This window comes from Azolla caroliniana, unplaced genomic scaffold, assembly GCF_043228905.1.
Source record: "Azolla caroliniana isolate FFs.n. ecotype wild unplaced genomic scaffold, voAzoCaro1.0.p SCAF_5, whole genome shotgun sequence".
In the NCBI taxonomy this organism is placed as follows: Eukaryota; Viridiplantae; Streptophyta; class Polypodiopsida; order Salviniales; family Salviniaceae; genus Azolla; species Azolla caroliniana.
Window position 1 is genome coordinate 1,930,360 of NW_028230440.1, and position 25,725 is coordinate 1,956,084.

The 25,725-nt window shown below is 37.3% G+C and overlaps 2 protein-coding genes across 4 annotated transcripts in view; one reads left to right on the plus strand and one right to left on the minus strand.

The window, feature by feature from the left end:
- Window positions 1-5,450: 5,450 nt before the first annotated feature.
- LOC147863577 (uncharacterized) lies at window positions 5,451-17,775 on the plus strand. The gene is made up of 12 exons (XM_087319299.1): window positions 5,451-6,999; window positions 7,298-7,468; window positions 7,672-7,969; window positions 9,944-10,059; window positions 10,151-10,434; window positions 10,695-10,761; window positions 12,206-12,439; window positions 12,524-12,661; window positions 13,769-13,894; window positions 14,046-14,234; window positions 14,304-14,423; window positions 17,207-17,775. The coding sequence occupies exons 1-12, from the start codon at window positions 5,647-5,649 to the stop codon at window positions 17,423-17,425; spliced, it is 3,315 nt and encodes a 1,104-aa protein (XP_087175425.1). The 5' UTR covers window positions 5,451-5,646; the 3' UTR covers window positions 17,426-17,775.
- A 6,898-nt stretch (window positions 17,776-24,673) lies between these two features.
- The window catches only part of APRR2 (CheY-like two-component responsive regulator family protein), a 4,316-nt gene continuing 3,264 nt past the window's right edge, over window positions 24,674-25,725 (minus strand). For all 3 annotated transcript variants that reach the window (XM_087319648.1, XM_087319649.1, XM_087319650.1), the window contains 4 exons: window positions 25,374-25,580; window positions 25,202-25,264; window positions 24,966-25,040; window positions 24,674-24,850 (listed from right to left, as the gene is read on the minus strand). In XM_087319648.1, coding sequence (XP_087175774.1) covers window positions 24,683-24,850; window positions 24,966-25,040; window positions 25,202-25,264; window positions 25,374-25,580 — 513 coding nt within the window. In that variant the 3' untranslated portion in view covers window positions 24,674-24,682. The remainder of the gene's footprint in view (window positions 24,851-24,965; window positions 25,041-25,201; window positions 25,265-25,373; window positions 25,581-25,725) is intronic.

The window sequence follows — 25,725 nt, forward strand, 5'->3', positions numbered from 1 at the left end:
CAACCTGGGAAAGAGCCACCATGGGGCCCAATATATAATCTATCACCTTTTGAACTCAAGGCCCTTCAAGAGTATATAGACGAGCACTTAGCAAATGGATTCATTCGACATTCTAAAAGCCCTGCTCGTGCACCCATCTTCTTTGTCAAGAAGAAAGATGGATCTCTACGACTGGTCGTGGACTATCGAGGTCTAAACAAAATCACAGTTCGAAATAGATATGCTCTACCCTTGATTTCGAGTTTACTATAGCGTCTTAGTGGAGCGAAAGTTTTCACGAAGCTAGATCTTCAAGGTGCATATAACCTTGTTCGGATACATCCAGGAGATGAATGGAAGACAACATTCTGTACTCGATACAGACATTTTGAGTACACGGTTATGCCTTTTGGTCTCATGAATGCCCCCGCGGTTTTTCAACACATGGCGAATGATATTTTCCGCGATTTTTTGGATTCATTCACCATAGTATATTTTGATGACATCTTGATCTACTTGAAAACTCAAGAAGAGCATGACATACATGTCTGCCAAATCTTCCAACACTTACGAGAATATGGGCTCTATGCCAAACTTGAGAAATGTAGCTTTGATCAAAACCATGTGGAGTTTCTAGGGTATGTGGTTTCACAACAAGGTATATCTATGGATCCATCTAAGGTTCAGATAGTTCTAAATTGGCAACCACCTCATTCAGTGTGTGATGTTCAATGTTTCTTAGGATCTGCGAATTTTTACCGCAAATATATCAAGAATTATTCAAACATTGTGATGCCTCTTACAGAGCTTACACGAAAGAACAAGTCATTCACATGGAGTTCTAGTGCAACCAAAGCTTTTGAAAGCCTAAAGAGAGCATTCACTTTTGCTCCAATTCTACTTCATGCTGACCTAGAAAACCCGTTTATCATCGAGGCGGATGCGTCTAATTTTGCACTAGGAAGTATCTTGTCACAGACAGGAGATGATGGGAAGCTATATCCAATTGCTTTCCATTCACGCAAATTCGAAGCCGCAAAGATCAATTATGAGATTCACGACAAATAGCTTCTAGCCATTATAGACTCGTTTGAACAATGGAGACATTTCTTAGAAGGTTCTCCCCACCAAATCATTGTTTACAATTATCATAAAAACCTCACATACTTTCAAAGTGCCAGAGTCTTGAGTCGTCGACAAGCTCGTTGGGCACAGTTTCTAACACATTTTAACTTCGTCATCACATATCGCCCAGGAGTACAAGGAAAGGCAGATGCTCTCTTACGTTGGGCACAATTTCTAACACATTTTAAGTTCGTCATCACATATCGCCCAGGAGTACAACAAGGAAAGGCAGATGCTCTCTCACGACAATCTTATTTGGCTCCACAACCAGGAGAGCCCAGATTTGATCATAAAAAACAAATCGTCTTGGGGCCTAATCAGTTACAACTATTAACTATTAATGCCTCTCAAGAATTTGAAGATTCAAGTCTTCTTGATTCAATCCAAACATATATAATTTCTGATGAATTTGCTCAAGATATATTGAACCATATAATTTCAGATCGCGCTTCTTCTTCAAGCTCCAAGAATCCTCGTAAAGATTATAACCAATTTAAATGGGATAATGGTTTACTTTTTCGCAACACTCTTTTGTATGTCCCAAATGGTTCATCTTGACTTCAAGTAATGCAATATTGTCATGACTACCCAATGGTCGGGCACTTTGGAGCTAGTTTCTCAAAACTATTGGTGGCTTCACCTTCAAGAGTTTGTTGAAGATTATGTTCGTAGTTGTGATGTGTGTTGTCGGTCAAAGATTCCATGACATCAACCATATGGGTTATTACAACCATTGCCAATTCCTATTGGTTCGTGGAAATCCATCTCAATGGATTTTATTATAGATCTTCCAATTTCGAAGAGTTTTGATGCATTTCTCACTATAGTAGATCGATTCACAAAGATGACACATTTTCTTCCATGCACAAAAACCATCAACATTAAAGAAACTGTAGACATTGTTATGAAAGAAGTATTTCGGCTTCACAGTCTTCCAAATGACATCATTAGTGATCGTGGCCCACAATTCATCTCAAATTTATGGAAACACTTGCTTGAGATGCTCAAAATCTCTTGTAAACTTTCGTCAAGCTATCATCCACAAAGTGACGGTCAAACCGAGCAGACGAATCAAACATTAGAGCAATATCTTCGGTGTTTCATCAATTACCAACAGGGTGATTGGGTGGATTTTTTGCACTTTGCAGAGTTTGCATACAATAATTCAGTTCATTCCTCAACAGAGTATACTCCATTTTTTGCAAACATAGGATATCATCCTTGTTGGACAATGATGGCACATCCAGAAATCTCGAAAAATCCTGATGTTGAAGATTGTGTGTGTAAACTCCAAGACATGCATATTGCACATTCTCGACATTTGCAAACTGCTCAAGCCACACACAAAAAAGCCACAGATCGTCACCGTCTCAACTCTTCACCAAAGGAACTGAAGTTTCGAATTAGGGATCGTGTATGGTTACTACAACGTAATGTGAAGACTACTAGACCTTGTGACAAGTTGGATTATCAACAACTTGGTCCATTTATTATCTCCAATTAGATTAATGATGTTGCATTATGCCTTGATCTACCTCCACAGATGCATCTACATCCGGTGTTTCATGTCTCATTGTTGGAATCCTACATTGGTAGTTCCATTCCAAATCGGGTTGTTCTACCCCCACCTCCAATTCAACTTGTTGATGGCCTAGAATTTGAAATCAAAGCTATTCTGGACTCTAAGATAATACGTAAAAAACTTTATTATCTCGTGGATTGGTTACGATATACACCAAATGATCATACTTGGGAGCTAGTTGAGAACCTTGATAATGCCTCTGACTTGGTGGCTGAATTTCATCGCCAATATCCAAATAAGCCAAGTTCGAATTCATGCATTACGACTCATGGAACTCGTTATCAAAGGAGGGGGATAGTGTCATGTGTATACAAAACCCAATAAGCTTTATGGTGATTCGAACCCATGCCCTCCTCAAAGAAGGCATACAACCCCATCCATTAGGATACATCATATTATATATATTGAATAATAAATTCGGTTATATCAATAGGAAATACATATAATAATATTATTGAAATGTTGTCACATTGCTTAGGCTGACACAGGATTGCCAAGGGGCATGCTTGCATGAATGCCAAGTGGCGATCATGCGTGTATTTGACTATTGATGAACCATTCTGGTTCAACGCCAGTCTTCGGCATATTCTTGTAAACATTGCTCTCGTTGTTAATACATTATCAAATTCTTCTTATCTCTCTCATATCTTTCGCTTCTCGTTCTCTTCTTCATTTAAAAACTTGTTCCTAACTTTGGTCCTGACAGTTGCCTTCCTCACAATGGGTTGGTTGAGGATTTGGGGGGTCTCACTCCTCAATTGCAAAGACCATAGCTCCACTCCATGGAACCATTAAACGCCTCGAAGGCTTCTCAAGTTAATAAAAAATAAACACACACCTAATCACCACAATAATTAAGCAATGGGTTAGTTTTGATTAAAGAGATCATTAGTACACATTAAACATGCAAGGTGTGTCTCAATTAAGTAGATAATACTAAGCAGAAAACATGTATATCTCGATTAATTAACGTGGAATAGTTACACGGAGGAAAGTGGCTCTTTGTGGATACAAAGGGGGCATAGAATACAAATCAAGAGTGTTATGTGCATACCCATAACTGATCAAGACATCAATTTTCCGTAGTTTTTCCTAATCTTATGATGAATATGTGGGGGTTAATTTTGAAAGGAAGAAGGGTATGAAATTTGAATTATATAAGCCTGTTAGCCATTAACCATTCATATACGATAAAGGGTAGTTAGTTACCCACAAATTATGATCATGTTCCATACACAGATTTGGCCTATTGCTTGTATCTTCGATTGGAAACAATAAGCCTTGTAAGGTTGTTAAAACTATGCGAATGCAACATCCATATCAGTCTAATGGTCATCAATAAATTGAGTTGAGCAAGGAAACATAGCCTTAGACTTTCAAGTTTATCGAGGGGGGGAGGGTGACCTTATTACCTCATCATGCCAGATATTATTGTTACTACACAGTGCGTTTGGGTGTAGTGGGGACATGGTAGAGCTTGGCATGCGACCACTCTCACTCACTTCCATAATGGGGATTTTCCCTATGCTGTCAATGACCATGCAAAACACATTGTGTATGTTATCCTCCTCTCTTGATGCCTATGTTTATTACTACATTTTCACTTGAACCACTCAAGGGTTAACATTCAACCTCGATTATTAAGTGCATACCTACAACACATTCATGGGATGGCCCCAATGAAGTTGGTGGTCATAGGCAATGGTTTAGAGTCGAAGCATTGTAGGTATAATTCAACATGGAGTTTCATGCCATCCACTTGAAAAGGACATTAAGACTAGGTATGCCTTGGAGTAGTATAAACTAATGTAGTCCTCATGTAGTGTAATGTGTTACGCCTAATATGTGTGTTTGCGTGGATTATGGAGAAGTAGGAATCCATTTGGGTTGATCGATAACATACACACATGAAACCCATGACAAGGGCAATATTTGTCAACAGTCGGTGACCATGATGAAGCTACTTAGTGGGTAGCAAGCGAATGTGGCGTATGACTAATGTTTGCAATGGTTTATGTCTTGAGATGAAAAGGCCTTAACTGTTTGAAAGGTAACAAAATCATATTGTATTAACAAAGGCTTCCATGGATGGACATCTTTTTTATCTTATTTTATCAACCACTCTCAAGGTGATATAGGCACACCCATTTCATTCTAGCTTTTCACATCCTCTCATTTGTTTGTATCGAATATACTCTTTTGTTTGAAAAGGGTGCATTGATGTTGGCCATTACAGGTCGTGAATAAATGACTCGAGCTTCCAACATGTGGTTTCATACAATGAATTGCGAGAAAATATACTGGAAGATGTAGCATTTACGGACATTTCGAAACACTTCGAGGGTAATTTCATGGGGCCGCATGGGTATGGGCCGGCCATTGAATTGATATGATAAGTTCAAATCAATGGTTCATACTATAGAACAATTTGATCGAAGATGTTTTAACAACCAATGGTGGTATTGTCATGGCAGGCACATCACGGAACATTTCCTAGGGCCAAAACATGGAAGGGAAAGGAATCACCCAATCAATCCATAGGCCCAAAGAAGAAGAAGAAGAAGAAGAAGAAGAAGAAGAAGAAGAAGAAATGTCACGGAATACATGGGTACCATAGCCGAATTATTTTATTTTGTGTTGGATTTGCTGTTGTTATTTAGTGATTTAGGTATGTATGCATAGAACATGTGTGTGTGTGTCTATTCAAGTCTCACAAGAAAAGAAACAGAGCCTAATTCATACTCTGTTTTTTTTGTTCGCATTCACCCACAGAGCGGAGGGGAGGGAAGGAGAGAGAGAGAGAGAGACAGAGCGAGCGAGCGAGAGAGACGCCATTAGAGTTCTTCTTTTATCCTTTCTCTTTCCACTGAATCTATGTTTGTCTATCTCTACACCTCGTCATGAACCCATCTTCATCTTCTTCGCTTCGTTGACAGATGATTTAGAAAGTGGCCTCAGAAATGGTGACTATGGAAGTTGATCGAGAGAATGTGCTTCAAGTTTCTTCACACAACTCAGAAATTGACGTGGATGAACTTCAGTACTCTCGCCTAATCTACACAATCGGCAAAGATGCAATGAAATCTATCCGGAATAGCAGAGCATTAATTGTGGGTTGCAGAGGGGTAGGGGCAGAGATAGCTAAAAACCTTCTATTAAGTGGGATAGAAAGATTAGGTCTTTCTGACCAAGGCGCAGTTTCTATGGCTGACCTTGGCTCGAATTTCTGCCTCCGGGAGCAAGACTTGGGTCGGAATCGTGCAGTCGTGTTGTCTGAACGTCTACAAGATTTTGGTCGTCCATGTGGTTTCCACATGGACAATGATGCCACTATGAACCGCATTGTTGTTGTTGCAGAATCTACAATCGAAGATGCCATCGTCTCTTACCATGTGGTCATTGCTACCTCGGGTTCGATTCCTGAGCTTTCTTGGCTCAATTCTCTTTGTCGCACATCAAATATCCCTTTTATCGCATCACAGACTCGTGGGTTATTTTCCTATGTATTTGCGGATCTCGGAGATTCCTTTGATTTCCAAGATAATCATGATGATTCGTCGAGTTTGATCCTCATTGCCAATGTCACACAAGATTCCCCAGCCACAGTCACAGTTGTCGAAGAACAAAGGCATGGTTTAGAGGATGGTGATGATGTTGTATTCACTGGTATCAAAGGTATGCAAGAGCTCAACCAGGATACTAATTCTGGCAGTAACAGTTATAGAGTAACTGTAACTGGAAGCCATACATTTAGCATTCCAGTTGATACTCGAGGGTTTGGAAGGTATTTATCAGGTGGATATTTCCAAAAACTCATTCCTATGAAGAAATTCAGTTATATTCCACTTGAATTGGCACTGGGAAACCCAATATTCTCAGCTATGGATAACCTGGAGCTCTCACATGAGCCCCACATCCATGTGGCTCTACAAGCTATCGATGAGTTCATACGATCAAACAAGGACAACGATGTGATATCAAACACTGATATTGATAACATAGTGACAAGAGCCCAAGAGATATGGGAAGTATCTAATTTATCAACAAGCAGGTACTATATGATTGACAACAAGGAGAGAATAGGTACTTCTACCCTGGAGTTAGAATGCTTAGAAAACAAGGAAAAGGAAGATAATACGATGCAGAATGAGAATGGTGAAGATAAAGCTCAAGAACATCATGAAGTAAAATTTTCAGTTTTGTTGGGTAATTTAGATGAGAAGCTTGTGAGGACTTTGGCTCACACAATGAATGTGGAGTTGTGCCCTTTGGTTGCTTTAACTGGAGGACTAGCCGCACAAGAAGTCATAAAGGTGTATATCATTTCTCATTTTCGTGCATAAATGAATTACAGACAATGTATAAAAGGATACCCATCCTACAAGGGGCAATATGTCAATTCTACTCCATATAGTTCTAAAAATATCAGTAATGCCCCCAATATCAAAGTAAGAGTTTAAATATTGATTTTTCCTTTTTACTAGAAAGTAAGGTTGAATAGCTATATTTAACATGAATTCTGAAAGCAGATTGGTTGTTAGGATGTTTAATAAGCCAAATTATAGAATTGTGATAAAATGTTGTCTATGGTAATTCCAATTCTTTTTACAGGTCATAGGGAAGATATTTACACCATTGCATCAATGGATCTACTATGATGTAGTTGACTGTGCCCCATCTCAATTTATAAACATTACAGATAATGCTCCACTGCAATCACGTTATGATATGCAGATAGCATTGTTTGGTCAAGAATTTCAGCAAAAACTTGGCAGTTTGCAGGTACTAATGCTCCGTATGTGCTTTCAAGTTAAAATTTGAAGAGTGAAAGGTTTGAGCTTTGGACTTCTAATGCGCTCAATGAGGCATAATTAAAGCTCAAAAATCTACATTATATGAATCTATTGCTCAAACTTTGATTTTCATGATCGTTACCCAATTCATTGGGAAATTGGAATGATATAATTCCTTGCCTCTTTGTCCAGTGGCTGGTTGTTGGTGCTGGTGGGATTGGATGTGAAGTATTGAAGAACCTTGTCCTTATGGGAGTAGGTTGCGGTCCAAGTGGTAGTATCACAATCTCAGATATGGACCGTGTTTCAAAGCCTAATTATACAGATCAGTTATTATATCACATAGATGATCTAGGGAAACACAAAGCAGCTACAGCGGGACGAGCTCTACGTAAGATAAATCCTGAAGCCCAAATCCGGGCTCTTCAAGAAAGATTTGATGTGGAGACAGAACACATATTCGATTTATCGTTTTTTCAGTCATTATCAGGTTCGTAGTCGTTGAATTCTTTATTTAAAACCTTACAATCTTGGTGCCAGTTTTATTTAAATGAATGACATGTTGGTTATTGTATATGTTGATTTTGGCTAGTATTTTTTTGAAGTGCAGTATCTTATAAAGCTGAATTTTTAATATTATTATCCCCCCACAAGTTAATCTCTTGTTTGGTCCATGGGTGGTTATTGATGAAATATAGAATTTGAGATCGTCATGTGCAATACACTAGTCACATGCCATACGATTTTGTCACTGTTTGTTATCTCGTATCCCGAGTTTCTGTGAACACACTCTGTACCTCACTCTAGTTATATGCACACTATTTACATAAAAAGGAAAGGAAATTTAAAATAAGCAAATGATACAGTCAAAATAAGCATGTGATACAATCAAATGAGATTTTTCAACTTCGGCATGAACAAGAATCTTCATCAAATACTTCAAGTCGTCATGCATATATTTTATAGGCACACTTGATGATGTAATCTATGTGGAAATACACATTTCCATTTAGCTATAATTTATTTAGAGTTTATTCACATTAGGGAAATCATGGAGCTGAGCTACAGGCTATGGAGTAGTTTGTTGCAGAATCAAAGATTCAAGACCAAAAGGGGATTTGGATGGCCTTCAAGTATAGCTTACCACTATTGGGAGGAGATTATGAAGTTGAAATGGAATGGAAAAAGAGACTCTAGGTGTTATGGCTAGGGATTTGGACCCAACTCCGTGGATTGGATGATTTCAAACACAATTCACATTCTAGGCTTATGATTCTAAAGGGGATTTTTTTCACTGTCACATTCCATGTGTGCTGGTACTAAAGAGAGGTTTGTAGAAGATGGAGGATATCTATAACCAATGAGGATGGAGGATATCTATAACCAATCAGGCTTAGGTAAAAAGCAGGCCTATCTGTTTTTTTATTCTTGGAGATATGTAGTTTTGGTTGTAGCAGAGAGTAGTTGTCTGATTTCATTTGACTCCATCAAGACTCTTCTTTTTCACCTTGGAGATGATCCTTCACGATGGCAACGATGATCAGCAATATTTTCATCTCGCTTTCCAGCATCACCTTATGGTTCATCTGCAAGAGTGGATGCTCGCAGATACTTGGTGAACATAACTTAGTATTTTATATATTCCTGTTTCTAATAAAATGAAACTTCTTAAATATCTCATGCTCCAATCGTACACCCACCTAAAACCTTTTTTTATATTTGAACGGTTCAAGAGGAGGGGCATTTCTAGTCCTGACAATGAAGGAAACACATTCCAAACTATCGGTGAACAGATATTAGATTCATCACCATAAACATTTGTATTTCGAATGTTTCAAGAGGGGCAATCATTTCTAGTTCTGACAATTAAGGAAGCACATTCCAATCTATCAGTGGACAGATACTAGATTCATCACTATTTCCGGTATCATCTTAGGGTGTGTTTGGGAAAGCCAATATTCTTAGATTCATAGATCCAATGTTCTAAGATCCTTGGTAGGCAGCTATGATCTACATTAGATACTTCGAAGAATGGTTCTACTGGCGATTCGAAGGCTGCAAAGGAAATCTAATTAGTCTGTCATATCTTGGGGACAATCTCACCTATTTTTTGACTTTGCTCTTGGTGACATTACCTGGGGTATTTACTTCCACAGTGGATTTTCATGCCTTGCTATTCTTAGGCTTCCTGATTGAGAAACTTTAGCTGATTCTAATGCGTATATTACTTTTGCATTATCCTCCAAAGTAGGGCACATGGCAATTATGATGGACTTTTTTCTGCAGGTAATATAAGCCATGCTCTCTGAATAAAGCAGTTAAGAATTTGGTAATCAGGAATATGGACACTGTTATGTGTGTCTCGCCTCTTGTATGAGCATACTGATCCATTTTATGTTTAGTATTCATTCTTTTATGTGACTTATTCCAGTTGATATTTTAATTTTATGTGTATGTGCTGCAGGTGTGTTCTCAGCAGTTGATACTGCATCCTCCCGGCTATATATAGACATGCGTTGTGTTACTTCCCGTAGGCCTATGATTGATGGCGGAAAGCATGACACACGGGGAAGTGTTCAGGTAATGCATGCTGACTACACAGTTGTGCAAATTTTGGAGTATTGATCAATAAACATTGTTTCATTTTGTTTCATGTATTACTTTTGTATAGGTGTTTCTTCCATTCCAGTCTGAGATGTATGCATCATCACGTGATCCTCCCGAGTTCAAGGAAACTCCTATATGCACTTTGAGGAACTTTCCCTATTCTACAGAACATACAATCCGGTGGGCTGTAGAAACATTTGAGTCTCTCTTCAAGCAAAGACCTGAGGATGTGAATGCTTACTTGTCAAATCGAGCCTTTCAAGATTCAATAAGGAAGGAAAATCCCTCTGCACGTCTTCCCATACTTGAAACTCTATGTGATTCTCTTTCAAGATATAAGCCATTAAGGTATTAAACAGTTGTTTATGTCATTCTCATGTGCCATGTTATCTGGTCCTTGTCCTCTCTGTATGCTTGTAGGTAGGTGATCCTAGTAGATTTTCTTCAATTAAGGACTCGACTAATTATTACTTCATTATGATATTATGACCGTGCATGTAGATGTCCTATTAGATATCTTTCAATTATGTCATCTTAGTAGAAATCAACATATGTTTGTATGTCCTTTGATTATTATTAACATACTGCTTTTTGATTTGCTATTTTAGCTTTGCAGCATGTATTCAGTGGGCAAGATTGCAATTTGAAGAGCTCTTTTCAAATAGTGTTAAACAGGTACTGCAGTTGAGAATATGTAATCTTGGCTGGATAAAGTGACATTGTTTTGTAGATATCAATATACAAGGTTGCATTCACTTGTATTCATGTCTCTATTCTTTTGAAGATAACATATCCAATCTGCTATTTGTTTATTAAAGAATTTCTCTCAATGCATTTATATGCAGAATATAGAATTCTATCTGTATGAGTTTCTTCAATCCAAGGAATGGGATACTTATACTTATGCCCGTAAGCATAGAGGCTTAGGATTGTTTCAAGTTGTGTAGTTCATTAATGGCATAAAACATAGTACTCTTTGAGATTGGGCTGAAATGTGACAGTGGACACTGAAAAGTACAAGAGCTTTAAAAGAAATATCTGTATGGTTGACAGCATGAATGAACAGCATACAATTTTTTCCTTGCTCTATGTAAAAGAATTTAGCATCTTTCCTCGAAATGAAGTGCACTAACTTACAGTAAAAAAACATTTCTTAACATTGAACAAATTGGTCATGCAAGTCACGGTTTAAAAATAGAGAAATAAATTTATCATAGTCCTTCTCAACCTGATCTAGTAACAGCTAATGGACATTTTATGTTGATTTGCATTACAACTTGTTAAACCACTCTGCACATCCATGTATCATGATATATACATGGTTCACGAAATAAAAGTTCTTACTTGCATATAATACTCGATTGGGTTACTCAAGGGCTCAAGATGCAGTAACATGAACAATATAGATAAGGAGGTTGGGCATTGATAAATATCCAACTCCAAATGTTCGTTGCTATGCATCTAACACCAAAGTATCGTATCTCATAATTTGGCCACATGGAAATTTGAATCAATGCTACAAACAATTAATATAATCCATCCTTGAAACAAAGCCATTACATAGGGAACACTTTAAAGTATGCAGATAACCTGCAATTATCCGCATTCATCCAAATGTTTCCTCAAGTTTATGCCTCTTTTCTTATTTTCTAATGTGATGTTTACAATTATCAGGGTTTGTGTTTTGCATAATTTTGACTTTGAAAGCTAGAAAATGCACATTTTTCTATATTTCTTTGCATTCTCTGTCTAACTCCACTTAAAATGGCATCTACCACCCATTTATTTCTAATGATTTGCCTTGTATGCCTGGAATTGGAGATCTGGAATTCTCTGGACTTTTGGTGAGATTAGGTGCTATATGCATCATATTTCTTGTTATGGCATTATCGTAGAGTGTATACCTTCTAGTTTGTTGTGTTTTTTTTATGACACATAAAAGACTCGTTTAGTAGGCTAATTTGGCTTGTGTTAAGATCCTAGTATACCTTTCTATCTACATTCTCATTTCTACACCATGGGACTTAGGGATAGCGTATATCTCAAATATGACAGTCCCTTGGGTAGTATTGGATCTGTATTTCACAGGTTTAACCTAACAATGTCTTCCGTTCTACAGCTTTCTTTCAATTTTCCAGAGGGCATGATGACGACTACTGGTGCACCATTCTGGAGTGGAACTAAACGGCCACCAGTCCCTATAGTGTTTGATGCAATGGTAGCTTTACACTATGATTTCATTGTTGCAGCCTCTAATCTTCAGGCAACTGTATATGGATTGAAGGGTTGCCAGGATCGTTCTCTGTTTATGGATGTCCTGCAGACCATAGAAGTACCTGTATTTCAGCCGAAGGTATAGTCAGAAACATGAGCTTCGAAACTTCATTTTAAAGTTCAGAGTCGGAAATAGGAAATTGATTTATGATGGGATTTATAGGAAGGTGTCAAAATAGCAGTTTCTGACAATGATTTAAGGAGTGGAGGGCAGAAGAGTATTTTCAGCTCAGAAGATAATGATGCTGCAGAAAAATGTGAAGCTTTAATGCAGGAGCTTCCTACTCCAGCATCACTTGCGGTAAGCCTGCAATAATCTTCATGCTCTATGGCTCAACAATAATTTCTAATTTCCCCCCTCTAAAATGTGCTCTTTGTTACTGGTTTCTGCTTTGTGTACATCATCTTGTTGTATTTGTTTTGCTGATTTCTTTAAGGGTGCATGCACTAATATTTGACTGTTGATAAACAGTTTTAAGGTTTATATCTGTGCTGTGTATCTGTATGAGAGCCAATTGTTTCTTAGAGATGGCCCTCCTATATAAAACTGACTAATAAAAATGCACTTCAGAATTCATTAATTAATCTTGATTTACAACATTTTTAGAGACACTATGTGAATAATGTGTAATGTGGTGAGGAACGATCTAGTGTGATGATCTCTAACACTGTCTTGAGTCCTCATCAACAGAAAAACCTGTCTTGCACATAAAGACACAAGATCTAATGTGGAAACCAATAAACTTCTCTAAGAAATACCAAAGAATAAGAAAAGGCTGGCATGGTAGGTCATAAGGTTAGAAAAAGCAAGATGACCAAGATGTAATTGGATCCTTTGATCCTCCCTTCTGTCCAGCCTCTGCTTATGTAATTGTTATGAGCGTATGCTTAACCTTAAGAAGCATGAGCTCGAGCTTTGATCTAGTGATGGTTTGTATGTTGCATTAGAAGCACAAACATAAAATTTCATAGCTATATGGCTAAGGAAATTGCAAGGTGAGCTCATTTGCATCAGTGACTATAGTAAAAGAAGCCCATCATCAAACATCACTATAGGTCTGGTGGTGCTATATATGAGGCCTAGTGTCCTAAGTGAATACTCACAGTAGTGAATGCTGTTAACTTACATTGGCCTCATTAAAGGATTGTCACTGATTTCCTGGTTTGTCTCTCCTCTTTTTCTTTTAATCCTCTTTGGAGCTCTGATGGCAGATGAGATGTGTAAGGACCTTTATGGTCTCAGTAGTTTTATGTACTAGGCCTAATGGTTTTATTTAGATATTCATATAAGTGAAGGTTATTTAACTTATTTTGGTGTCATGAAAGGATTACCACCGATTTTCTTTCTTGTTACATCCTCCTTTTTCTTTGCTTGGAGTTCTGATGTCACATATGATTGTTTATCTAGGGATATAGGCTGACACCTATAGAGTTTGAGAAGGATGATGAACGGAACTTTCATTTGGAGTTTGTGGTTGCTGCTGCGAATCTACGGGCGCAGAACTATGGAATACCGCCATCGGATATTTTACAGGTTCAGCTATTAGCTACTTATATCTAAGAAGAATGAAATTCCATGTCTTAATGAAGGATAATTTACTGTTGATATTTCCTGGTTAATTTTGTTTATAGAAGATTTGAAGAGACAATAGGACAATTTTTTAAATATACTGGAACTATTTCAGGTTCGGCTTGTTGGCGGAAGAGCCATTCCTTCAGTTGTTACTACAACGTCTGTTGTTGCTGGGCTTATGTGCCTTGAGCTCTACAAAATTGTTTTAGAGAAGCCAATTGATTGTTTTAAGCATTCCTATTTAAATCTGGCTGTGCCCATGATATCAAATGCAGAACCAATAAAGGCTGTAGTAAACACGGTATGCTTTCAGGTGCTGTTTTGCGTTTATTTCTGTTGATATTCTCTCGTAATAGAAAAGATAAAACAGGTGGAAAGGATTGATCGTCCTCCTCTTCTCTGGACACTCTGGGACAAGTTCGAAATGAATTGTGTGGGCATGTCATTAGAAAGATTCCTGAGAGAGTTCAAGCAGCAACATGGGCTCGAGGTAAGAATGGTATTTAACACACAGTTGTATGTCAATAACATTATGTAGAAAGCCCCCATAGAAGTCAAATCGTCTAGCTTTAATTTAACAATGATTTTAGTATGCATTTTAAGTTAATTCATATAAAAACATCTATTAACATGCAGAGACGCTTGCTATTTCTGTTTGCTACCATCTTTTGAAAAACTTGAAATGGCAGTCTAAGCTATTTATGGAACAAAAACACTTTGGTATACAAATACAGAAATGATAAAAATGAAAATTGATCACCAACAAGAAGATAAACAAATAATACAAGATAAAGTAGCCTTTTTGGAGGATAGAAGACTCCTAGTTGCACTATAATCTTCACCATAAAAGTAAAGAATGAGGACCTCAAGTATAGGTCTCAACCTTAAATGATGCCCGACAGCTTGGTTATGTTGAAACAGAATCATGTCAAGAACATAGGAAATTTGGCAATACTCTGTGATTTCTGGCTTTTCTGTTTCTCTGCATATGGCATGATGAAAGTCCCAAATTCTTTATGCTATATACCCTCTCTGGACTGAAGAACAAAGATTAATTTACATCAATCAGTTGTTTGAACCCCAACTCAAGTTGGCGCCAACTTACCCCTGAATATACCCACGGTCTGAATATCTCAGGGATGCTTCTTAAATCTATATCTTGTTTTTATTTCAAATCGAAATGAAATATAAATATTCTATCTGCCACTGCAGTGTAAGTAGATTGATTCAGTATTTCTACAAAATAATGACGAATTGGCTGGTATCACCCTCGAAGTGGGTATTTATTGTGTTTTGTGCACTGTGAAAACAACACCACACCCACACACACAGTGTGGACATATTTTTAAAGGAAAAGGAATAAAGTCGATGATACAAAGGATAACAGTACATGACACAATCTTTGAGTAAATACTAATGACTCATTTCGAATGGATCATTGTGAAGAACTCTACTGTAATTACAAATTTTTTTTCGGCCATTTAGATATCTTACTTGTTTTCTACAAGTTGGGATCTCATTTGCGTTTTCAGAAAACCTGATTCCTGGAGTTCTCTTCAAACAGGTTGTTTCATTCCGAATGTTTGTAACTTCCTGTGGCATCACAGGCCCTTTTCTTGGGTTCTGCTAAGTGAATGGTATTTATGCGATAATCAGGAGGTACTGTTAGAAATAATCTGATGAGTTTTGCCAGAACTTGTCGTTACATTTGCATCAACCTTCCAATGGGAGATGTAGAGGCTTTTGAGTTGGATGTTCGAGAAGTTACCTGCCTCTCTATTTCTGAGTGAGGAGTTGACAGAATATCCCTCTAAATTAAATTGATGAGGATTTGACTCTGCGAGGGATGTAGGAAGATTGACCCCAGCCGCTTCCTACGTGCATCGGTTGTAGTTTTCTGTAATTCTGTCAAGTTAATGAAGTGGTAAGTACTCAACGAAATCGATGAAATGGGGGTGGAGTAGGTGGCATACTGTGGGCTTAATGATGTAAGTCGATGTTAAACTAATGATATAAGTTGATGTTAAACTCAATAATCAATGAGATCAAGTTAATGAAGTGGTAAGTACTCAACGAAATCGATGAAATGGGGGTGGAGTAGGTGGCATACTGTGGGCTTAATGATGTAAGTCGATGTTAAACTAATGATATAAGTTGATGTTAAACTCAATAATCAATGAGATCAACAAAATGGGGATGAGGTAGGCAGCATATTGAGGGTTCAACGATATGATTTGATTTATTAAACTAGTGAAGATTGATTAGTTCTTAACCTCTAGCATTCCCTCCCAAAATGGAAATGAATCATAAACTATAGAGTCACTGCAAAGGTAAGAGTATGAGGGCTGAGTAAAAAAGACTAGCTTGTTTCGGGAAAGATGAGGTGCAGGGTAATGATTCTTTCAAGAAGATATCTGTCAGAAGAAATCAATTAGTAATTGGCTTGGATTGAAGCATTGTTTGGATTCTGATCCACGGGCAGGGTGTGGATACACAGACCCTCCATTGCTTCGAATAGATCAGAAATAAATCGAGCAACCATCTGGCAATATCCCGATAGATTGTTTTGATGATGAATCCATAAGCTTGGTAACTCGTCTCCCACTAGTTTGTTATGGGAGAAAAATAAAGCAAAAATTATACTTTTAGATATTAAGCAACTGTGAGGTCACTTCCATAACAGGGGTTTGTGGTTTCCTGTTACTTCCTTTTCACAAGCTCAAAATATGCTGTGAAGCCACTCTATCTGAATGTGTAAAATCAAATGGGAAATAGGCTTGCTTTTGGAAATATGCTTTTCTAACTGTCCAATTATGATATTAAAGTGATGAATATGATTTTAGTGTGACCACCAATTAAAGAAGTTACTGGATTGTAAAATGTGCACGTCTCTTTCTGCCTTTTGTATACACCCGAAGTAGTTTCTTGTTGTGTGCTACACAACAGGTGAACCTAAAGTTTCTGATTCATAATTGCAAGTCTTGTGATTATTTTCGCAAAAAGGAATTCAGATTCATTTATTGCCCAACAGACTTAAATAATGTTCAGTGTTTTATGTGTAAATGCATATGTATATCTACTTGTGCATGTCTGTACATATCAATAATGCATGTATGACAATGTGTGCTGTTCAATGACTCCATATGCCTAGAAGATTATGCTCCTTACGAGTTATAGATGAATTGTTAAAAGTCTTCCTGTAATTACATTTTTCTTTGTATTTCTGTAATACTTCAAAAAACCTACTCTAATATCAATGCTTATACTTCACAGATTACGATGCTATCGTATGGTAAGAGTCTACTATATGCTGAGTTTGTTCCTAAAAAGAAGCTACAGGAACGAATGCCTTTGTCTTTGCTGGACCTCATTACATCCGTTGCGAAAGTGACAATCCCGCCAAGAGAAAACCGGGTAGTGTTTTCAGTGTCATGCTCGGATGCCACTGATAACGATGTTGATGTTCCTGACATTGTAGTGGAAATCAGATAGCGATGCTCCATTGGAAGAGGATGTGTTAGTTTTAGCGGTTAGTGTTAGTTAACTATCCTAACTGTACATATATATAAATATCCCGCGCCTCTTTCTGTTTGCATCCTTTTTGAGTGCTCAATTGTAAGTAAAGTCTGGAATATAAGCCATCACATTCCGGTAAGAATGTGCAATATACTATGTGATCTCTTTTAACAGTCTACATGTGACTCCTACGAATGACAAGCTGTAGGATTGTTTACCAGAAAGTTTTGTCATCCATTACAAGGTTGGGGCATAGCTCCATCTTTCCATTGATGTTGTATAACTTTTCAAAGGCAGACCCAAAAGATGATTTCATTGATTGTATTCTCGAAATGGAAGTTGGTATACAAGTTTGGTGGTGTCATGGTGCTTTTGTGAGAGAGATTACTAATCCAATAAAATGTGAACACTGTTCTTCCTGAAATGATTATGAACTGCTGGTTTGTGGGAATTTTTTAATGGCTGAGAAAATACTGAGGGATTCGTATTTAACACTTCCATAGAAGTAGCACAAACTGCCTTTCGCATATTATTCCTCTTGGCCTAAGAGGGAACGCAACAACAGAGACATCACTATTATAGGTAATATCTAAGACAAAGAGAAGGCATAAGAGCAATGGTTTATATCCAGGCTTTGGTACTTTAACTACATAGTATGATTTATGTCCAACTCTATCAAAGGCCTCATGGAGGATTTGGGTATCATCTACCCTGACACTCAAATGTCCAACAAAGATCCCTCTCCATCTACCATGATTACACCCTATCCATCAATAGTCCAATAAACCAATGGTGGCAACTAGTATGTGATTAATTGCTTGATTGCACCATCTCTGTTAATTGTACCAAGTAGTAAACTTTTTCTATTTGAAATTTCAAAATTTTGGGAGAACTAAGGATTGTTTGCTTCCATTGCAGATATGTATATTTTGATGGGACAAAATTAGCTAGAGATATGGATGTTTTGATGTTTTCTTTCCACAATGGAATGAGGATGAGTTCTTATTAATGTTGCCTGATGCCGTTGTCATATATTGGTATGCTTAAGGTACATGGGGGTGAAGTGTTGGAATTATGCATATTAGATGGGATGATAAACTTTAAAAAAGAAAAAAAGAAAAAAAGAAAAAAAAAATGTAGTGTGGCCTTCATTAATGCGCATATCTTCACCTGAAATTGAATCATTTCAGCAAAAGTTATCACCAAAAGATTAGGTAGCAAGAAAGTCATACCAACCCATGGTCCTTCCATGGTAGCACACACACACACAACACGTATCTTTGTGACCATGGTGCAATAAAAGGAGTAAGGTAACAAAAATCATAGTTGATCAATAGAATGACATATTTGTTTTCATGACATAATGACAACCCTTCTACTAAATCGACATGTGAACTTAAGATGAGAAGTGTTTTCTCTATGACCATCTCATGCAACATTTAATACTTTTTTTGTTACTCATGTGAAAGTGTTACGAGCATGACCATAATTTATCCCGTGGTAGTTTGTATAGTAGTATTCTACACATGAGGACAAAAGTGTGAGGGTTAATTGAGAGCGTAAAGGAGGGAATATTAACTTTAATCCTAGGGATTGAGACAACCCATAAGGGCCAAGTGTGAACTTGCGTGGGAGCAAAGAAAGGAATATGATGCTGTGTAAAATGAATCCTTTGAACTAGATTGGATAATTTCAAATTGCAATGGAGAAGGATGACCATTAATATTTATCAATGGAACCACCTTGGGACCTATATATATATATATATATATATATATATATATCTCATGGGAGCTAGCTTTTGAGAGGGGAACAATGAAGGCAACCTAGTGTTTCAGGTGGATAGCCCTTGTTCAATAGAGTTTTGGGGGAGAAAATAAGGGAGACAGATTCTCACAATCTAAAGGAATATCCAGGAATACTTGGAGCAAAGAAATGAAGAGGGAAACGTAGAAAACTTTGAGACTTTCAATCCATGATGAAATCATTTCCAATGTAGAAATGTACAAGTTTTGGTAAAGCCATCAACTATAGTGTATTGGATTTCGAAGAGAGTAAACCATTCAGTGTGCAACTGAGCTATTCAAATTTATGGAGAGAAAAGACAAACTCTTCCACTACTAATGTTTTTTAATCCTTAGGGACATTAATCATGTTACTTCTTTTCTACTATACGTGTGCATTTTGTGTCTTGACATATCTTGTTTTTTATGACGTTTCAATATTGCATGGAACATATAGTAGAAAAGAAGTAACATGATTAATGTCCCTAAGGATTCCATGCAATATTGAAACGTCATAAAAAACAAGATATGTCAAAATTATGCTAATCAACATAAATGGTGTGTCCATACAACAATGTTGTTGAACCTCTCACAAAAATGGAACCTTTACTCCCTATTTGTGTTGATTACTATGTTTACAATCAATACTTTCTTTTTCAGGACATACATGAACCTTGGTCAAGACATTTCAAAATCTTGTTATTATTTACGTATTCAACAACAAGAAAACAAGTTACATGAAGGAAATAAATGCATGTTTTATAAATATAAGACTTTGAAAAATGCCGTTAAAGATAACAACAAATTTGCATTGAAGTTTTTAATGTTAGTTTCCTGTCAAATATGCAAATACTAGTACAAAACTCCTCTTAAAAACCCAATGTCAATTGTGCCAACATGTTTTAATTGTCGATATTATTCATGTGCAATGAATCGGGACAATGTTGGATGCTAAGTTGTAGGGGTGTGTACGTTTTCATAAAGTTTCCATCAATTATTTGTCCCTTTCTAAATTATAAAAGGAACATATATTTTTCGTCTAGGACATGTGTAGATGTAGAGGATGAAAGCAAAAATCTAATTTGGTCACAGTTTTCTTGTACCAATTTCACATTAGTTCATTCTAAATTCATAATAAGAATACAATACATATACTTTGTGGATTAGCTAGGCTTGTTTGATCATCAATCTTGGGTCTATCGTGCACCAAATTTCAGTCAAATCACATGATCTAATCTTGATGTCATCCATTTAAGCTTTTTTTAACCTAGGAAAATTCCTATTCATCGGTGAAGGTAAATTCAAAGTACATAGGATTGCATATTAAGTGCCTAATGTCCCAAGTCTATGAGACTTTTAAGTTTCCAAGTTGATAATGCATTGCCCACCCATGAATAAATCTGCACACAAGACAATTTCAAATCAACAATTTATGTGCCAAAGTACCCCCCTCACCGTTATTCCAAATGAATTGATCAATTGGGCCTCACCATTATTCCAACAAAAACCTCAAATTATTTGAGCAAGCTAATTAAGGTTGATGTGCATGTGGGGCCATGCCAAGGCAAATGACTTTGTAGTTAAAATGTAGACCTAAAACATGGTCATTTCTCAAGAAAAATTATTTCAATTATTTGTAGATATATCTGGAGAAGATAATGTGATGAAAAGATCTAATGCCATGTCGACATAGTTAAACATTTCAAAGTTTCGAAGACAAAATCAATTTGTAGATGTCTACATTTGTAAATGGATGTTTTTTGGAGGTCATATTCAAGCGCAAGTACACAAGGATTACACCAATGCAATAGAGACATGTGTCCACCTGTGTGCACATATGTTAAAAACGAATGATTCATATGTTGTCGTCCTCTTTAATAAGACTTTTCGATGCTCTATATGATATGTTGGAAAATATTACATATGCATGGTTCGTACATATTTGTATTGAGTCGTAATAACGAACTTGCACGATAATGTCAAAAAGTACTTCATTATATGGGCCTCTTCCAACATCATATCGTCGAGGACTACACCTTTGTAGAATTCATACTTAAGCTTTTACAAATCTTGTGAAGTATGCCCTATCACCCTATCTTCGAGATTCCCTTATGTAGTTCAAGTGGTCATAGAAGCACTTCTACGAGGCATAAAAAAAGTATATTCTTCGGAGAATATTGGGTTGTCTAAGTAATTGTATAGAGTAACTCGTTTGTAATATGGGTCACATTCTTACTAGGCCTTTTCACAACCAACTATTTATTTCATTGGTAGGTGGTACGTACACGAAGGCCATCTTATATAATGCACCCACAGAATATGCGGGTGTGTTTTCATTTCACTTGTAAGACTCGTGGTATGTGCAAGTAAATAATCGGGAATGGTTCTTGGCATGCACCTTTTGGTTTTTGGGGAGTGTGAATACTTTGAGCTATGCCATTTGGCTCTACACTATAGTTATAAACTCTACTTTCTTATATCTCTTCTCTTTCCTCTCTCTACTTTGATTTACCGTCTCTTCACTCTCCGAAGTTTTTCTCTTTATGTCTTCCTTTTTTTAATTGTTGTCTTGTTGCTAAAAATACCAAGGAAGTTCAAGCATTCACAACCTAGGGAAAACCCTCCACACACACAAATCACAAGGGGGACTACCTTCCCTATATTATTTAGATAGAGAGTCTGTCATATATGAGACATTGCAACAAAGTGTTGATACAACATACATAATGTTAGAAACATCCCAAACAACCTACACTACAATTGAGCCGATAGCATTATTGGTAGATGTTCCCAATCATCGCCTCATGTCCAAGATTACCATCTTAATTGGCAATGTAGTATAACAAGTTTTATATATTTACCTCTCTATACTAGGTTTTGTTGTACTTATCTCTATACCTCTTTGCTTCTTTTCAAGTAGGTTCTCATTTCTTGAACATACTCTCTCTCTCTCTCTCTCTCTCTCTCTCTCTCTCTTCTTTCATGCATCTTGGATTGACCTTGTCCTCTCTTTCTTGCATACTCTCTCTGAGTCTCCCTTTTCTATTTTCTATTTAACTCCCTTTTCAATGGTGTCTTTTTCTTCATTACTTAATTTGTTATTCAAAATCATGCCACTACACAATGCTTAATGGTTAAGGGCTGCAACACTCTCCTAAGTGGTTTGAGGTCAAAAAGTTGTAACCACTTAAGCATACATAGACACAAACACACACACTACCTTGATATGTAAGGGGGGCAAATGTATTACACACTGTCATTGCCAAGCTTATGGGTTCATCGAGATTGTAAAAGGGGCAATGACATTAACCACGAAGTTATTGTGTGATAGTGTTATTTCGATCAACACATAAAGGTGGATCGAGCTCGTGAAAGTGGCAATGCCTTTCACCACGAATGTATTGTCTGATATATTCCGCAATATCATGTAATAAGAGCTAAATTATATGGGATGGAAGGAAAATAAAAAAGGTGGAGAGAGTAGAGACAATTTAAAGAAGAAAGAGGAGATATTACAACCACCAAAGTTAGAGGTAAATGCAAGTAAAAAAGGAGAGGAGAGGAAAGAGCCACATCATCGTGAGAATAGAGACTGTGGAGGCTAGAGACAAATGACAATGGAGAGATGATAAGAGTAGAGTACAAACAAAGGCCGTAGTAACATAAAGAGGGTATAGAGTAGATAAAGAACTAGTTTGACGAGCGACATTACAAAGTAAAGTGGAGCAGAAAAGGAATGTGCAACAAATTTTTTGATGCTCCCAAGTCATTTAATAAATAACTTGCAACATTGCACTATGCTTCTAGAACTACAATATTATAATTGACTTGTGTTGTTTAAATGTGTCTCATGACTTAACGTCATGTGGATGTCTCGCTAATGGTTTGGTTTGTACATTTAACAAGTATATAGCTATTTAGAGGTACCATACAAATCCTGCCTTGTAACCGCTTACAATTTTGTCCTTGTAACCGAGCTAGAGTTGCTACTTTCAATTTAGTAATCACATACCACTCTAAAAGTGACCAAAAATTATGTGAAGGGGGTGTCAATAGATGTTTGCTATTCAAAGACCAATAGATGTTATTGACCCTTCAACTTCAAGGTTATTTGCAAATTCCAAAGCACTAACGACCCTTTCTATTCGTGATCATCCCAAAGGTTCAGAGATCTTGCCATTGAAATGAGGAAGGCCTATACAACTCAATAAGGACCAATAGATGTTATTGACCTTTCAACTTCAAGGTCATTTGCAAATTCCAAAGCACTAATGACCCTTTCTATTTGTGATCATTCGAAAGGTCAAGAGATCTAACAATTGAAATGTGGAAGGTCGATACAACTCAAGTAAGGACCATTGGAACTCCATTCTAACTATGCACTATCCCTAAATGTTATTTTAACTATGAAAGCGATTTATACTACGAACATGTTGCACAATATTCCTTTTCGATACTGCTTGTTCAAGTAGAATATATCTATTCTTGTTATAACTTGAGATCCTATCTCAATTTTAAAGCATATTGTTTCAAGTCACATGTATAATCCTTTAACTAGTGATGCATGGTGTGCACATTCAACGAACATATTAAAGCTTCTATTTTGCGGTAAATACCAAAGTTCCAAAAATGTACATCTTTGCCCGTCAAATATTCGACAATTTGATTAAGTTACTAATGGCCCAGTAATATTTCAAGATACATTTACTGCATCGAGGAAATTAGATAATAACGGGTGCATTATTATTGACACTTCATGGAGACCATAAGCCGAATTGAAGCGTGGACATAAAATGAACCAATGTTCTTATGGGTCACAATATGGAAAGAAAAGGATACCATGGTATCAATATTTTGATAAAGCATTTAATCGTCCTTGTCATGCGATGTCTGTCCTTTCACAACCAAAGGGCCCACAAGGTAGGTACACATACGTGGATCGAGTGCCCACCACATGGTAGGAAGCGTTTGTCCAACATGGGAAAGGTCCAATTAATTTTGATGTGTGAGGGGGGGAACAGAGACAGAACGAAAACAAAAGACAAGAAATATGTAAGAATAGGTGCACGATGATGATGATGATGATGGGCGGGGTCCATTGGACAAGTCTGATGGGGAAATGGGGGGGTTGGGGACACGAGGGACGAGGTGTGTGAAAGGGCCCACTGGACACAACATTGGCCTCAATTCTCACTCTTAACAATGTAAATGACACCCCACAAATGCAAAACAAACACTTCACTTCAATTCATTATTACCTTTTGAATTGTACAAGGTGGGTTCCTCTCTTAGCTCTCTCTCTCTCTCTCTCGCTCTCTTGATTTATTGTCATTTTTAGGGTTTAGGGTTTCGGGTTTTCTTCTTCTTCTCTAAAAGACCATTAATGAAGGCATTGTCGTCGAATTCTTTCTTTCGGTTGTCGGTGTGAAACGGATCCATTTTGTTGATACTAAGGTGCCTTTTTCCCATTGGAGGAGATGATGGGCACTGTTTTGATGCCTTTCTTCTGTAGCTCCACCATCACACTTTCCATTGATGGGGACTTCAACCCTAGGGGTAATGGCGTGAATGGATTCTTCAACACCTCTCTGATGGCAGCATCCACTCTCTCCTTGGGCTGTTTCAATGCAGCACATAAAAAGATGATGAGCACTTATCTCTACTTTAAAATAAACAAACAAACAATCAATATAACTTGAACTCCTTTTCATAAAGACTGTGTAGATCATTACCGGGTGCAGACCCGGCGATTTGTCGACAGGGATCATTCTATTCGCTACTCCTGGCATCGGTACAAGCGGTACTCTCTGTGTTCACAAATAATGCTTGTCCAATTTTAGAAATCCCCATTGTGGTTCAAAATGAAAAAAAAATCACCATAGAAATTCCCAATCATAATAATGCTTGGATAACAACCACCACCATGGGAGAATGTTATTCGAAGAAGAAAGAAATTCTTGTGACATACCAACATGGGTCGAGGATAGAGCGGTGCTCCAGGTGCAGGATGACCCCATGCATCGACACCAACCTAGACACATATAATCAAAAAGGGCAACCGAAATTCAAAACTATAGCCTTTGACATTATTATTGTATAGCTTGGCATGTATCACGAGCTAAGACACAACAAGTGTGTACCGGTCGAGGAGGATGCCAATAGGTACCGTCGGGAGCTTGCCAAGGCTTTGGCCAAAAATGTTCGGGAGATGGATGACCCCACACATGTAGACCCATTGGCATTATCGGTGTCGGTCGAGGAACCACATGCGTTTGTGTCTGTGGTGCTGGCAATTTCCGAGGAGCCGACTCCACCCGTTGTATATGCTTTTTATGTGACCGGTATTTCTAGAGTAAAGCAAAACACAAATAAGACGTGTTGTCTTTAGATCAAAAGTCCAACTCATAACACAACTTTTAAAATTTTAATGTCTCTGCCAATTTGAGCAGGTGAAGCACAACAAATAACTCTTTTTTCGTTGCATGTAATGAT